At 43.1% G+C, this 17,115-nt stretch overlaps 1 protein-coding gene across 5 annotated transcripts in view; it reads left to right on the top strand.

The window, feature by feature from the left end:
• Positions 1–17,115, top strand: part of COL4A5 (collagen type IV alpha 5 chain) — a 121,884-nt gene that overhangs the window by 29,402 nt on the left and 75,367 nt on the right. For all 5 annotated transcript variants that reach the window (XM_033137707.1, XM_033137704.1, XM_033137709.1 and 2 more), the window contains exon 2: positions 13,736–13,795. In XM_033137707.1, the coding sequence (XP_032993598.1) occupies positions 13,736–13,795 (60 nt within the window). The remainder of the gene's footprint in view (positions 1–13,735; positions 13,796–17,115) is intronic.

Below are 17,115 nucleotides of genomic sequence, written 5' to 3'. Positions count from 1 at the left end.
TTCACTAACTTCCCCCTCATTTCCTGTGCACCACTCTCTTACCATTCCAACTCTCCTTGTTCTGTTATCCCATCTATGATATATCTTAACTGATCATATAAATCGTTGTGTTTTTATATTGTAAACCACTCTGTGATCTTCTGGACCTGACTTGGTATATGGCAATTTCCTAAGTTTTCTATATTCTTAATGGTGTATCCTTCTAGTCTGCTAAATACATATTGTTTGGATTTATTGCATTGACAAGGGAAGCTGTGTTTGAAGGAGGGGGAGCTGGCAGAATAAAAACACAAACGATTAGGATTTGAAGGAATACCGAGAAATCTGGGAGTGGAGAGAAGACCTGGCAAGTGGAAAATGCCTAGACCTTTCCTAGGGATGTGGCTGTGTAAAAGAACATCAGGAACAAGCGAAATGTAGCTTAAGTCCTATGTATACTCATCTGGGAATGGCTCCCACACGATTTAATGGGGACATGTTCATGTAATCATGAAAACCTTTAGGTTGTTCCTGGGACATGTTCTGAAAACATGACACTTATTTGGGCATGTAAAGGTAAATAGGTAAAGGACAGTTAAGTCCATTCAAAGGCGACTATGGGGTGCAGCGCTTATCTCGCTCCAGGCCGAGGGAGCCGGCGTTTGTCCACAGACAGCATTCCGGGTCCTGTGGCCAGCATGACTAAACTGCTTTTGGCGCAACGGAACACCATAACGGAAGCCAGAGTGCACGGAAACGCCTTTTACCTTCCCGCCGCAGTGGTACCTATTGATCTACTTGTACTCGTATGCTTTCGAACTGCTAGGTTGGCAGAAGCTGGGGCAGAGCAATGGGAGCTCGCCCCATCGCGGGGATTTGAACCACTGAGAGCCAGTGTGGTGTAGTGGTTAAGAGCTGTAGACTTGTAATCTGGGGAACCGGGTTCGTGTCTCCGCTCCTCCACATGCAGCTGCTGGGTGACCTTGGGCTAGTCACACTTCTCTGAAGTCTCTCAGCCCCACTCACCTCACAGAGTGTTTGTTGTGGGGGAGGAAGGGAAAGGAGAATGTTAGCCGCTTTGAGACTCCCTAGGGTAGTGATAAAGCGGGATATCAAATCCAAACTCTTCTTCTTCTTCTTCTTCTTCTTCTTCTTCTTCTTCTTCTTCTTCTTCTTCTTCTTCTTCTTCTTCTTCTGATCAGCAAGCCCAAGAGGCTCAGTGGTTTAGACCACAGTGCCACCCATATCCCTTTTTGAGTCATGTGGCCCTTTATCTGATAGCTGCTTTTGTCTTGAAGTTGCTCCATGTGTGAGGATCAGCCTGTGCACACTGACAGATGTTGATTCTTGGGTCCTGGTGTCCCCCCCCCCACCCCCAGTGTGGCATGTCAAAAGCTGAAACCTCTACAAGGTTCAGTGGGATCTCTTTTTGGTTTTAATGGCTAGTAGTTAACATGGCCAAGCCTTTCCCTTTATGTGTTATTTTTGCATACAGGTAGATGTTTGTATGATGATTTTTTTGAAGAGCCCATCTTCCATTGTCCCTTGTCTATTTAGAGGACTGTTTGGTGCCGTCTTCTCTGGTAGACTCATGGAACTCAAATGGATCCCCAACACTTGCATGGATATATAAGCTACTGCTGGACTAGGGTTCAAATCCCCACTCAGCCTTGAAGCTTACTGGGTGACCTTGGGCCAATCACCATCTCTTAGGCTAACCTACCTCACAGGGTTGTTGTGAGGAACGAGGAGAATCATGTACACCACTTTGAGATCCTTGGAAGATAAAGTTGGTATATAAATGTAATAAATAAATAAATAAGAAATAAACTAAGAAGTGACAGGTTTGCCTTTAGGGTTGCTTCCAGGCACTCCTTCCCACTGCAGATTTTTTTTTTTTTAAATGTCCTTCTTGGTTGGTTTTCAACCTGATGTTGTGAGGTGCATTGGTAACTTTAACAGCTCTTTATTTACAGATGATTTGGGACAGCTGAACTTTTAAAAGGCCTTTCCAGCAAGCTTTGGCACTGTGCTTAGAGATTTAATCACACAGTTCTGGGATCCAGGGGTGCTCCCAGGACCCCCTTGAGTTGGAGGTCTCCAAGGACTATTGAGTTCTTGTAGGGTGGGGTTGCTGTTGGCCTTCTCTATATGGATTGCCTTATGTCTTCCTCACGCTAAATCAGGCATGCTAAATATGCTGCTGCCAAAAGATAATAGAGGTGTTCAGAGGTGTATCATAGGTGACTAGCACCAATCGTTTACCCAGATTTAGAGGCTTAAATCACAAGTTAACTCAAGGATTGCATACAGTACTTCAGAGTTCTTTCTGAAATTTGATATCTTCCCCCCCCCCCGCATCAGTAAAAAGAGCAGAAATTTATTTCACCCATTTTCCTTAGGGACTCTCAGCACCTTGGAAATTCACAGGACTGAGTTACTTAATCATGTCTATGTGAAAGGGAGAGAGTAGATTTTCTCAGCCTTGCATATGTGTTATTTCCATCAATGTGGAAAGCCATTCCAGCATTTACTTCAGACTTCTCAATAATTATAATAATTATAATTATTTTATTTGTACGCATTCTACAGGGTGGGAGCCACTACTGAGAAGGCCCTCTGCCTGGTTCCCTGTAGTTTCACTTTCTTACAGTGAGGGAACCACCAGAAGCCCCTCAGTGTCCTGACGGAACGATGGGGGTGGAGATGCTCCTTCAGGTATACAGAGCTGAGGCTGTTTAGGACTTTAAAGGTCAGCACCAAGACACTGATTTGTGCTTGGAAACATACAGGGAGCCTTTCAGGACCTGTGTTATATGGTCCCAGTGGCTGCTCCCAGTCACCAGTGTAGCTGCCACATTTTGGATTAGTTGTAGTTTCCGGGTCACCTTCAAAGGTAGCCCCACATAGAACACATTTTAGTATCCAAGCGGGAGATAACCAGGGCGAGACAGTCTGCAGGCAGGTAGGGTCTTGGCCTGCGTACCAGATGGAGCTGGTAGACAGCTGCCCTGGACACAGAATTGACCTGCGCTTCCATGGACAGCTGTTAGTCCAAAATGACTCCCAGGCAGCACACATGGTCCTATACTTCCTCAGACGCCTCCAGGAAGTCAAGGTGTGAAGATAGCTAATCATTACTACTTTTTCTCACCTGCTATTGCAATAATCATGCCTCGTCTCAAGCTGTTTCTAAGCCCTTGTATTATGCTGGACCCGGACTCCTCCTGGTTTGACATTATCTTTGCCATGTGACTTCCAGCAAGATGCACATCTGATAGAGCCACAGCCATGTGGAGGTGTGTATAATCACTTTAATAACTTGTAAGAACTCTTTCACCAATAACTGAACTGGCTAATTACAAAGCATATTATAGGTTACACTGTAAATGCCTTAAGGGCTGGATAAATACACTTGATCTCTGTGAAGGAGAGAAAAACTGGTGAAGTTTCTGTGCTTTCCTGGAAGCTCTTTCATCTTTTTTTCATCCATAGAGGAAAATCTTGTTGCAGCTCTATACAAAAATGGGTGGGTTTTGGCTTCATGTCTTCTTGGTCTGAGCAAAAATGCCTTTCTTTTGAAGTGAGCAGAGTGAGTTAATGTGTGTACATACAGAAGAGCCCTTCAGTGTCTCTTTTGTGTGAGAGGAAGCTGGGAGGAGAATAGATTTTTACTTCTTCAGATACAAACTAATGTGCCAGACCCCATTTCGGCTGTTGAATGGAGTATAAATGCTGCCGCACTAAATCCCCTTGATCGCACAGTTGAGTGAGTCTTTAGTGAAGTGCTTGGAGAGGATCACGGAGTAAGACCTTCAGCAAATATTTGTGGAATACCACACTTTTGACCATATACCTCATTTTATTTATCTACAAGTACCTTTAAGCTCTTGCTAGTCTCCGTTACCCTGTTTCTCACTTGCATAGCTTAGACCTAGAGCATAATTTCACATTCTTAATAAAGTTCTTACCGGCGACTTTATGCATTGGAGGCTGCCAGGCTAAACATGCATTTTGGTTCATTTCTTCATCCTTTACCTGAACATGCTTTGTTTTTCAATATACTGTATAAAGCTATTAACAGCTAGGGACCAGTTTACTTGCAGGATCACCTTACACCATATTTGCCTCACCAACTGCTTTAATCAGCAGAACTGGCACTGTTAAAGTTGCTACATAATACTTATACCACACTTATAATAAATTGGCATTTTAGCATGGCAGCACATAAACTCTGAAACTCTGGGCCTGTTGACATCAGGCAGGAGCCATTGCTGTGCTTTTGCTTAGAACATTTTTGTTGAGGTGAGTCTATCCCAGACCCTCCAAGTGTCCCTATTTTCCAGGGACGTCCCTGATTCAGAGAAGCTGTCCTAGTTTCTGATTTGATCCTTGAATGTCCGGTTTTTCATAGGACGTCCCTATTTTCATCAGAGAAATGTTGGAGGGTATGGAGTTATCCAACCCCTGAGCCATCTGAAGGCAATCCGGTATAGGGAATTGTGTTTTGTTTTTGTTTTTTTAATAATGTTTAATGTTTTATTATATTTTTTATGTATGTTTGAAGCTGCCCAGAGTGGCTGGGGCAACCCAATAAGATGTGTGGGGTATAAATAATAAAATTAGCATTATGGAATGGAACATCTCTATTTTCATCGGAGAAATGTTGAAGGGTATGTGTATCTAGATAAATAGAAGTTACATGTGTTTTATTTCTGTTTAGCTGCTGCTGATTTTAATCATTTTCTGGATTATCATTTAAATATTTGTTTTTTAACTTCAATAATTGTAATGTTTTTTTATTTTTGTAAACTGCTTCGAAATTGTAATGTTTTATATTTTTGTAAACTGCTTCGATATTATTTTTTAACTATTTTAAATGAATAAAATAAGAAAGGGATGAGGCAACCCAGACGAATCCCACCAACCCTCAGATGGGATTGAGGAAGATGGACGTTGTAGCCTGCAACTTGTGGAGGGCTGCCACTTCCTTATCCCTGTTGCAGTACTTTGCACACACACAGCACAGACCTCTCTCTCTGCTGATAATTCTTGCTGGTAGATCAGGGTTATGGAGCATTTGGCCTTCCAGATGCTGTTTAACTAGAATTCCAATCAGCCTTGAGTACTGGCCATGCTGATTGGAGCTGACGCAAGATGCAGTTCAGCAACATCCGGAGGGCCAAAGGTTCCCCACCTCTTGTGGCAGATCATGGTTATCCAATGTGCTGCTCTCCAGATGTTGGATTCCAGCTCCCCTCATCTTCAGGAAGTGTGGCTGGTGTCAGGGATGTTGGAAGGCCAATATCTTTTTGTAGATAAATATCATTGTTTTGTGGCTTTTGCATCAGGTCACTTAATCATTGCATCATTAATGTGGTGGTGGAGGAGTTTGATCCATCAGCAATGTAGGTTATTATTAAATGTAAGCTGTTTACAGGAGACCAGCTGGACAAAGAGGATTTAAACAGTTTGGCATTTGTTTGCTTGGTTTCTCCTTTCTCCAAACAGCCCTCACTCTTTCCCTAGGTTTACATGCAAAGTGTTGCATGTATGCACAGATACCAGCAAACTTTTGTTTGTCCGATCCATAAACTCTTCTTAAATGTTGGCATTTCCTTTGCTTTATGAAAGTTTTTCCCAGACTGATATATCTATATTTAATGGTTTTAAATGAAGGGCGACCAGAGATTAATAGAACCCCATGGAGCAGTGGTAAAACACAGGCTTTTCATGCATGCAGATGGTTCCAGGTTCAGTTCCCAGCATTTCCAGTTAGAAGATCTCAGCTAGCATGACATGGAAGCACCCCCTCGGTAAGATATTGGAGGCCTGCTGGCAATTGTGGACTAAGATCAGTGGCCTGATTATGGTATAAGCCTGCTTCCATAAATGCACATTGCCGCACAACTAATTTGGGCACTTAGCAATAATTCTGAGAATTTGCTGTGGTCTTTAAGCTAAACAGCACAAAATGGAAAAATATTTTTTGGGATACACGCATAAGACTTAAGCTGATAGACTCTGCTTTGTAGGCAAAGATGGGTCTTGGGTAGCAAATGGTATGTTCCAGACAGGCCAGTGACTGGGGTCCAGAGCAGATGGGAAACAATCACAGGAACATGGGAGGCTGCCTTTATACACCACTGGTCCATCTAGCTCAGTATTGTCCACACTGACTGGCAGCAGTTCTACGGACTTCCCAGCCCTTTCTGATGTTGCTGCAGACTGAACCGGCAACGCAGGCACCAAAGGAGTTATTCTGCAGTGGGGTGGGGTGAAGGAATTAAGCACTGAATGGGGGAGTATTTTAGTTTCTCACACATGCAAAAAAGAGAATATTGCCTGTGTCTTTTGCTTTAAATCTCAGACTTTGCAAATATTACATACTTTAAAACAAAAAGGAAAGCTAGGAATCCGGAGATTATGGTTCAGTAGGAGGTGACAACTGCTACCTTGTGTCTTGCCCTGCACCACCCCATGGGCACCCACAATTTATACATGTAAAACATGTGCAGTACTCTGAACTGCAGCTCAGACAACCTGGTTTAACTTGGATTGGTGATCAGGTTCTGGAGCAAACTGACAGGAAGAGGTGTGTGGCACGAGAAGTCTTTTTAGGACTTTCAGTCACAAGAGAGTTGCTCAGACTGAGGACCCAGGCCTAGAACAAGGGGTGGCTGCGGTGAAGTAGAGGTCAAGCTGGATGTTCTCTCTACCTGAGAGCTGGCCCGTGACACACTGGTTTGGGTGCTACTGCCGTGGTTTGAGGCCCTTGATGCCTCACCTAAGACCTACACCATATAAATCTGGGTTAGCTGGGTCCTGATTTTTGGCAGGTTACAGGTGGTGCATTTTAAGAGCATGTCTTAAAAGAAGGTGATCAAGATGAGGAATGGTTAAAGAGCAAGCTGTGGGCTTTGCAGAGGCATCTGTTTGGTCACTGTGTAAGAACAGGACAAGATAGGCCTGAGTCAGCAGCCAAGTTTTTCTTAGGTTTAACCTGGAAAAGTGAATCTAAAGGGAGGGAGGCTAAATCCCCAAAATGCTGGTTGCCTTTCTGCAGATAGGTAAAAGCTGGGAAAAAACCCTTTTTTTGCTGGAGAAAGCAACAGCAAACATCTCCCCCCCCCCCATGTCTTTCTCAGGTTTGTGCAGGTAAAGCTGCTTCTTTTTGCTTAGGGACACAATGGTTTGCTTAGGCTGTGAGCCAGGGCATTTCCAGTGCTAGCCAGGTAGGCAATAGGTCACACCTTTTTAGCTTGGGTTTGGTGAAAGAGGAAGATTGTTCAGACATGGAGAGAGAGAGTGGAGATGTAACAAGATGGTTTTGCTTGCCTGCTTTGTCTGATAATTAATTTCGTACAAAATGTTCTTTTTCGCAGGTTTAGTGCTCCCCCTCCCCTTTTTTGTAATCCTCTCAAGGTTTGCAAGCTTAACTGTGCCACCTCATGTGGGTAAATGGCATTAACATGTTATTCTAGCTGCAGATGCTGTTGTAATAACAGCTTCTTTTGTTTTTTAAAAAGCGTAGGAAGCTATCAGGGAAATGAATAAGTTCTCGAAATCCCCTGAAAGGTCAGGGTTATCTTTATTAATCAGGGCCATCTAAAATTTCATGTGCCTTGGGGGGGGGGGAATTAGCCATCTTACCTGATGAGTTCTGAACATGGAAGAGGATGGTTTTTCAGCTACCTGAAGATGGGGCTTAATTTTGGGAGGAAGAAAAGATTCAGAATCACAGAATTGTAGAGTTGGAATGGGCGACAAGCATCATCTAATCCAACTCACTGCAATGCAGGGATATTTTGCCCAACGTGGGGCTCGAACCTATGACCCCCAGATTAAGAGTCTCATGCTCTACCAAATGAGCTACTCTCAGATCAAATAAAGTACTTCTTCGGGGTGTGCATATTTTGACTACAGAACTCGCTTCCACAGGAGGCAGGGATGGCTACCAAGATAGGTGGCTTTAAAGGCAGATTAGCCAAATTTATGGAGGAGAAAGGTATCAATGGCTACTAGCCATGATGGCGGCACTCTGCCTTCACAGTCAGAGGCAGCAGTGCTTCTGAATACTACAGAAGAGGAGTGTTCTTGTGCTTGGGTGCTTTTGGGTTTCTCACTTGGGGCATCTAGTTGGCCACTGTGAGAACAGGATGCTGGGAGATATGGGCCATTGGCCTAAACCAGCAGCCTATTCTTATGTTCTTAGTTTTTTTGTTCTGTAGTTTAATGTTCTGCAACTCAGGGAATCTAATGGCGGACCTGGAGGAAAGCAAAGGAACTGCAATATTTTACTGTCCTCCTCCCAAAATGGGGAAACATTTTACATCCTGTCTCATACATTTAGAGGTTAATCCATTCATGTTTGCGAAACTTCTTTTGCATACCCGCTGAGGATGGCTATGAACTCCTAACTACTTCAAATTAATTCAAGTGTCCAGAGCCTGATGAACTGCATCCAAGGGTACTAAAGGAACTTGCAGATGTAATCTCAGAGCTTCTGTCTATATTTTTTTGGAAATTGTTGAAGAACAGGTGAGGTCCCTGTGGACTGCAGGTGGGCAAATGTCACTATATTCAAAAAGGGAAGAGGGAGAGGACCCAGCCAATTACTAACTAGTCAGCCTGAGTTGTTTTAAACAGCCTGTGAGCACTTAGAAAAGGATGCTGCGATTACTGAGATCCAGCATAGATTTCTAAAAAAACAAGTCATGCCAGACAAATCTCATTTCTTTCATTTTTCTTCTTTTTGATAGAGTTACATGATTGGTGGATCAAGGGAATGTGGTGGATGTAGCGTATCTTCATTTCAGTAAGGCTTTTGACAAAATCCCCCCCCCTTGATATTCTCATAGAGAAGCTGGTAAAATGTGGACTAGGTGGATTTGTAGCTGAACCCAAAGTGTGCTCAACAATGGTTTCTTGCCATCCTGGAAAAAGTGACAAGTGGGGTGCCACAGGGTTCTGTTCTGGGCTTGCTGTTGCTCAGTATCTTTATAAATGATTTGAATGAAGGAATAGAGGGGATGCTTATTAAATCTGCAGATGACTGGAAGGGGTAGCTAATACATCAGAAAATAAAATGAGGATTCAATGTGACCTTCACAGACTGGAGAACTGGCCCAAAACTAACTAAATGTATTTCATTAGGGACAAATGTTCAGGTTCTACACTTAGGCAGGAATAATCAGATGCACAAATATAGAATGGGGGATACCTCGTTTGACTATAGTGCATGTGAAAAGGATATTCATAGACCACATGAGTCAACAGTGTGATGCAACACCAAAGAAAGCTAATGCTATTCTAGGCTACACCAACAGAAGTATAGCATCCAGTTCAAGGGAACTAATAGTACTGCTCTATTCTGCTTTGGTCAGACTCCACCTACCTGTAGATTATTGTGTCCAGTTCTGGGCATCACAGTTTAAGAAGGATATTGACAAGCTGGAATGTGTGCACTGGCAGGTGTCCACGATGAGAAAATGCCTGGAAATCAAGCCTTATGAGGAATAGTTGATGGAGTTGGATATGTTTAGCCTGGAGAAGAGAAGACTGAGAGGTACTATGACATCCATCTTCAAATATCTGAAGGGCTGTCACATGGAAGATGGAGCAAGTTTGTTTTGTGTTCCTCCAGTTTGGAGGAACCAGTACTAGTACCTTTAGTACCCTTTAGAGAGCCAGTGTGGTTAAGAGCGGTAGACTCGTTATCTGGGGAACCGGGTTCGCGTCTCCGCTCCTCCACATGCAGATGCTGGGTGACCTTGGGCTAGTCACACTTCTCTGAAGTCTCTCAGCCCCACTCACCTCACAGAGTGTTTGTTGTGGGGGAGGAAGGGAAAGGAGATTGTAAGCCGCTTTGAGACTCCTTTGGGTAGTGATAAAGCGGGATATCAAATCCAAACTCTTCTTCTTCTTCTCCAGAGGGTAGGATCCGAACCAGCAGATACAAGTTACAAGGAAATGAGATTCTGACTAAGCATCAGGAAGAACTTTCTGTCAGTAAGAACTGTTAGACGCTGGAATGGACTAACTCAACAGAGTGTGGTGTCTCCTTTATTGTTTTTTTTTTAAAAAAAAAAAATAGGTTGGATGGCCATTTGTCAGAGATTCATTAGCATTGCAGGGGGTTGGACTTAGAAGATCCTTGAGATCTCTTCCAACTCTACAGTTCTGCTCTTTCTCTGTCTCCTGCTCCACGTATTCCTTTGAACCTCCTGCCTGTCTGGTGAAATTTTTTGGCAGCTTCAAATGCTGATCTCTGTTTTGTGACTCAGCAGTTGGTTCTTAGGTATTGTCTGCTGTGAATTTGTGGTTAAAATAATAGTAATCTTAATTGTGACTTTGAGCAGCTTTGTGCAGGCTTATTTACCCTTCACTGAGTCTTTAGGTGGTGGGCGCTGTTATGAAGGGGGATAAACTTCAGAGAGAGAGAGATCTAACAAAATGATTTGGTTAATAGTTTAAAAGGTTTGGTTTTTTACTCTTTCTGGAGTATGACAAGTTTCTTTGTAAATGGGCATTCTGTTTCGCTCATTGCTGTACTGAGTTACTATGGCATCAATTTGCTGAGCAATACCTTTCTGATCTACTAAAGAGGTGTCTCTGATGATGATGATGATAATGTTTAGTACCTGCAATCTGCAGGTTTCCAGACTTGAAACCTTCTTTCTCACATAGGATGAACTCACTCTTCTAAAGAACCTGCTGTGTTGCATAACAGGCGCACACCCACCCCAAAGAATAAATAATCCTTTTTCTTGTTTATTTCTGCTCCTGGAAACATATGCAGATTTACTCATTTATGGAAAAACATACAAATACTCAAAGAAGTCTTCTTGATTTGGGTGGCAGCAGTATCTACAATCAGACGTGAACAACCGAGGCAGAGTGCAATAATTAAATAACTAGCAATATTGTTAATTATATTTGTATTTTCTGTACAATTGCACAATGTAGCTGCCAAATTGATCTTTTATGTATGGTCTTTAGTATTATTATTTTTTTGCTGTTTTTTTCTGCAGGTCTCTTACGACTTTGCCTAATGTTTTATTTTATTGGAAGTGGTTACATTTTTTTCTGGCATTCTGAAGAAATAATTATATTGTAATACAGTCGTACCTTGGTTTTCGAACAGCTTAGTTTTCAAACATTTTAGCTCCCGAATGCCGCAAACCCGGAAGTGACTGTTCCGGTTTGTGAACTATTTTCTGGAACGTCCAATGGGGCTTCTGCGACTTCCGATTGGCTGCAGGAGCTGAAATGGATTACTGAATGTCATTATTAGTTTTAAATTGTATTTTCATTGTAACTTTGTTTCTTTTTAAATTGTAGAGTTTTGTTGCTGCTGCTGTACTCCATAGAAACAACAAAATATACAACATTGTAGAAAAACAGTGTACAAATTAAACACACACACATATGAAAATGAACTTGCCTGGAACCTAGGTCACTGAAGTTAAATGCTCAAAATTCTAGCTGCCGTGACATACCATCATTTGTTCTTGCCTCCCACCTCTTGATTTTTCAATAGAATATTAACTTTACCTTTAGCTCTGGGTGCCAAAAGCATCGGAGAAGAGGAGGAAGTTATTCTTTCCCTCAGAACTGGACAGATTTGGCTTAACTGCATCTTCCGACTGCGAGCAAAGTGTGCCACCTATTGGCTGGAATTCTTATTGCAACAATTCTTTGTTAGGTGAAAAAGTTATGGCTCTTGAGTCTGTGCAGAAATTAAGCAGTCAGTTTAATAAGTATAAAGAACTATCTGCATGAGTGGTGCAACAATGAAGGAAAGAACCTGCAAGAAATTGCTTCTTCCCTGTAATCAGGAAAATGTGAAATGTATGGGGACAAATGTTAGGTTGGCTTAGGTAAAGGTAAAGGGACCCCTGACCATTTGGTCCAGTCGTGGACGACTCTGGGCTTGCGGCGCTCATCTCGCTTTATTGGCTTGAGGGAGCCAGCGTAGTTTCCAGGTCACGTAGCCAGAATGACTAAGCCGCTTCTGGCGAACCAGAGCAGCACACGGAAACTCCGTTTACCTTCCCGCTGGAGTGGTACCTATTTATCTACTTGCACTTTGATGTGCTTTCGAACTGCTAGGTGGGCAGGACCTGGGACCGAACAAAGGGAGCTCACCCCTTTGCGGAGATTTGAACCGCCGACCTTCTGTTTGGCAAGCCCTAGGCTCTGTGGTTTAACCCACAGCACCACCTACGTCCCCTTAGGTTGGATTAGTTGGTTTTAAAAGGCCTGTCTAATCAGGCAACAGATTTTTTTACAACACACACTTGTGTTGTTTTAGAAGAGGCATTTCCCATTGTGCGTGTGAAAGAGAATAAAGAATGCCTCTTACAAGGTCTGCTGTGACATGTTCTCAAATGAAACAAAAGAAGTTGTTACACACAACTTTTTAGGTGGGCCTCACATAACAGTTCACATATATATGAACAGTTCATATATATGGAACGATCACTGATTAGAACAAGCCATGATGACTTCAGAAGCCTGTGTGATAGCAGTGTATGTGTGTGTTTATATAATCATGTATGTTTACACACACGGTGTCTCATCTTCAGTTCGCACGGTGCTTTTCAGAGTGCACAAGGATAGGCCTCTGCCCCGAGCAGCTTACAATAATAAAAAAAAGATTTATGCAGAGAAAATGTTGGGGGGGGGAGTGTAAGCATGGAAGCAATATGCAGTGGATTCAGTTACAGATGCTTAGGCTTCTCAGTAAGATGTGAGAATGAGAGGGTTATTCCAAAGGCCTCAAAGGAAAAGTGGGCATAGAGGTGGGTTGGATGTGAGGAAATGCCAGCACACAGGTGTCCTGGGAGGCAGTTCCAAGTATATGGGGAACAAGGGAGAATTGCTGTAGCTGCTTGAGGTATCAGGAGAGCTTTGGAAAGGGGAGGGTAGAAGAGTGAAGACGAATGACAGGGCTGCGGGGAGAAGAGTTGGAGGTCAAGGCGATGGAGGGCTCAGTACTAGATTTGGGAATAGACAGGAAGCCAGTGTCTATTTAAGGAGGGGTGATTATTATGAAGGGAGGGAAATTATTTAGGAAACAGATTTCTGTGCAGATATGAGGGGACCCAGGTTGAGGCAATAGAAGATCGGGGACAAGGGGGATTCTGTTGCTGTTTTCAGGTAGGGTTCAGTCACATCCCAGCACATCCGGGTTGCACAATGAAAGCTGATTTGGAGTTCTTGTGCAACAAACCTGCTTCCCCCAGGAGATCTGACTTCTTGAGATAAGGAAAGTGACTGGTAAAATGCAGTGAGGAGTCTGGGAAAGCACTTGCTAAAGACTTCTAGCATCCCTGCAAAGTGAAAGGTCAATAAATGGGTCATTTAGAAGCACCCTTAGGGTGTGGAATGGCCTGGGCATGAATCAAAGTGTTTTCTTGAGGGAAAAACCAGGGTTGGGTGTTGTTGTTTCTTCTTGTTTTTTGTTTGTTTTTTCCTTTTTTGAGGGGTTTTAAAGGGAGAAGTGAGGTGATCTGCATTTCTCCCCCTTTCAGGGTTGAGATTATTCTTAATATATGTGAGGTCAGTCCATTTAACTGATTAAAATTCACATGTTGCACTCCTAATTTTTTTTCTGATTGATGAAGTGTGCTAATCTTAAACTGTGTTCATAAAACAAGCAATTGAAATTTCCCCTCATTAGCACATATTTGGTGGGGTGGGAAAGTTCTTTGCAAACTTTTAATGTTATCTTTTTATTTCTCTTTTCCAGGCATGCCATGGATGTTCGTCAGGATCCAAATGCGACTGTAGCGGAACAAAAGGGGCAAAGGTGAGCTGGGTTTGTGTGTGTGTGTGTGTGTGTGTGTGTGTGTGTGTGTGTGTGCAGGAGGAAGCCTATCTGCATCCTGAAGAGTTTTTGCTCCACTGCACTAAAAGAATTTGACAAGCTGCACAGCAATGAAACATCTCTATGGAGGGACTGCTATACGTTTGGAGAGTTCTACTGTTTGGTGCCACCATAAATAAAGCCCTGTCCTGTGTTGTCGCTATGTGGCCATGTGTTACACTCTGCAGAGGGCAGTCCTCTATTGGATTGATTCTTCTGTTTGAGGGATGGGGGAACCTGTAGCTTTCCAGATGTGGCTAGCAGAGTGTGGTGTGCATTGATGTTTTTTAGCATATGGAGAGTCACAGTTCCCCACTGCTCTCCTGGATCTGATTTAAGCTGGTTTTTGTTTCTGCTTCACTTAATTCTGTTTCATATAAACATCATTTTAACACCCTCAAAGGCACCCTATTTCTTGCTTTAAGCTGTTTTTCAATATTGTGTTTCAATTGTTGTAACCCTCCCTGGATAAAATAAGTGGTTGTGCTTGTGAATGTAAATTTCCAATGGATTTTAAAAGCACAATTTAGTTTATTTTGGTTCTCAAACTTGCCACTGAGTTATGCTCTCAATGCCAAGCCGCGTTGGTGCAGTAAACATTTCCCCCAGTGAGTTGTTCAGGGGTGCCTCACAGAAGCTACCCCAGGGGCCACGCCTATCTATCCAGGTGGCTCAGTTGAATGAGATCATATTTTGGCAAATGTGCTTGCCAAAGGTTCATAGCATATGTGTGTGCTAAGCCTAAGGCTTAGTCTTCTTGGCAATAATACAAGGTTAAATGAGGTTGTGCTGCTAAAACTTCTCTCTCTCTCTCTCTCTCTCTCTCTCTCTCTCTCTCTCTCTCTGTGTGTGTGTGTGTATACACATACTTAAAAAGTACCATTATGAACTTCTGTTATAATGATAGAGGGCTTTTTTTATAAAAGAAAGAATGAAAAAGAAAGATAAATGCTGCGTGGTTTGAACAAACAAGGAGGGGCTTTTTGCAGGAGGCAAAGGGTCAAGCTAGGCATGGATGCTGGTAGCAGATGCACCCAACTGCAGCTTCAGAGAGGAGTACTGTAGCTGGATCAGGCCAGTGGCTGAATCAGGCCATCTTGTCCTGTTCTCACAGCGTCGAGCCAGATGTCCTAATGGGGAGCCTGCAAGCAGGACCTGAGTGCAATAGCAGACCACCACATTTGGGAGTCCCAGCAATTCAGGGGCCTCCCTGCCTCTAGCATTCCCAACACAGCTAGTAGGAACAGGTAGCCTTATGAATGGGTCTAGTGTTCCACCTCCCTTTCTTAAGGCCATCCAAGTTGGTTTTCATCAGGATTCCACATTGACATGGTTTGATGAAAATTGATAGAACTGTTTATGAAGTAGTCATGGGGAAGCTTTGGCACATCAGATGTTGCTATGCCATGCTGTCCTTGGCTTTCATTTTTTTAAAACCAACCTTCCTTCCTTCCTTCCTTCCTTCCTTCCTTCCTTCCTTCCTTCCAGCCAAAATCAACATATCCTTCTGTATAGATAAAAATGAAAAATGTAATCAAGCCCTGCATTTCTCATGGCCATGATAGGCAGCCATGCCAACCGCAGCATAAGGAACAGCAGGCCAGCTATTCAACAGAGGGGCAAGAGTTCCCTGGGAAGAGAGATTGATGGTTATACCATTCTGAGAACTGTAGCTCTGTGAGGGAAATAGAGGGTCTCCTAACAACCCTTAGCGCTCTTCACAAACTGCAGCTCCCAGAAGTCTTTGGGGGGGAATTGTGACTGTTTAAAGTGGTATAACAATGCTTTAGATGCATGGTGTGATTGTGGCCTATATCAATGGGTGACAGCCACAATGATGCAGGACAAGGTATCCCACTCTGATTGTTTCCATTTGTGCTAATCAGTTTCCTCCTGTAGGACAAGTTCTTGGCAGGTTCTTCTTCAGGGCATGAACTGTCATCCATCTCTCTTGTTCCAGGTGCTTAACATAGCTAATCCACGAGAACAATTCAGAAGCACACACTCTTTGTTGAGTATCTAAAACAAATAATGCCACATGTACACCTTTTGCTTCCCTAATCCCTGCGCAAATTGCATGGGCTCCGATGCTGGAAAACATCTGCCTGACAAGAGGCTGTAGTTCCGTGTGCTGCTGAACAGTCCCACCTGCACTATGTGAACACTAAAGGTCTTTCCCATGATTCAACCCTTACCACTGTTTCCCAACATACACATTTCTCAAGGCAGATTCCATGCATATCAGGGCTGATCTGCACTTGCCTTCTACGAGGGAAAATATTACACTGTATGTTGGTCTCAAAAGGCAGGGTTGCCCTTGCTGCGTCCACCAAAGGGGAACAGGAATTTAAAGAGCGTGAAATACTAGGTGGAAATCAGAGGTAGCAATCTCACATTTCAAAATTCTTTCCTCTCACCAGGAAGTTTAAAAAGTGCTTCCACAAAATATTTATTTTCCCGTAGCAGTGTTAGGGAACCATCTCACATCAGCCCCAGCCAGAATAGCCAATAGTCAGGGATGATGGGAGTTGTCGTCCAAAAACATCTGAAGGGTCACTGCTTCCTCATCTCCATCCTATAACCAGCCTTTGTTAAAAAAAAAAAAAACAACCACAGTACAACCACTGCAGTTAACAACTGAAAGGAATGATGTAACTAGTTCTGTCTCTTAATACCACGGGGGCCTTAGCAATGTTTGCCCTGGAGCAAGCGCTATTTAGAGATGTACTGCCTCTGGAACTGAGTAAGATGTGATTGTACTGTATGTTTAAGGAAAAGAAGGGAACTACAGTGCAACCAATTAGGAATCATCTTAGTAGTGATTATTTCAAACAGGCTGCATGCTATTTCCTCCCAAATCAGGCTGGCTTACTCTCCTGAGCACTTAGGACTCTGCTAACTGTTTCCTAGTGGCTGGGCCTGTCTTTGCCTTTTACCCCTGTTCACCTTGCCACCACCTCACTACCTGCGTGCCAGGTACAGGGTGTGATAGTAGAATGCATGCCAAAGCTACATATTTAGTGCTTAGGACAAACAAACAATCCATACAAAAGTGAATGGAATGCTTGAAGACTTTCCTGGATTCAATGTATTTGGGCCATGTTAAGATCAAACCTGGCAATGGATTAAAGTAGAAATAGGGTCAGGGAGCTGTGCAAGATAATCCCTTCCAGGTATCACCTATTTCCTGTACTAATTAGCAGCTCACTATAGGGGAAATTCATATATTGGATGCAAGATTTGGTTGACCTTTTGGCTATGAT

Source organism: Lacerta agilis, chromosome Z (genome assembly GCF_009819535.1).
Source record: "Lacerta agilis isolate rLacAgi1 chromosome Z, rLacAgi1.pri, whole genome shotgun sequence".
Classification (NCBI taxonomy): domain Eukaryota; kingdom Metazoa; phylum Chordata; class Lepidosauria; order Squamata; family Lacertidae; genus Lacerta; species Lacerta agilis.
Note: the sequence above shows the minus strand (reverse complement) of the source record. Positions and strands in the feature narration are given on the sequence as shown.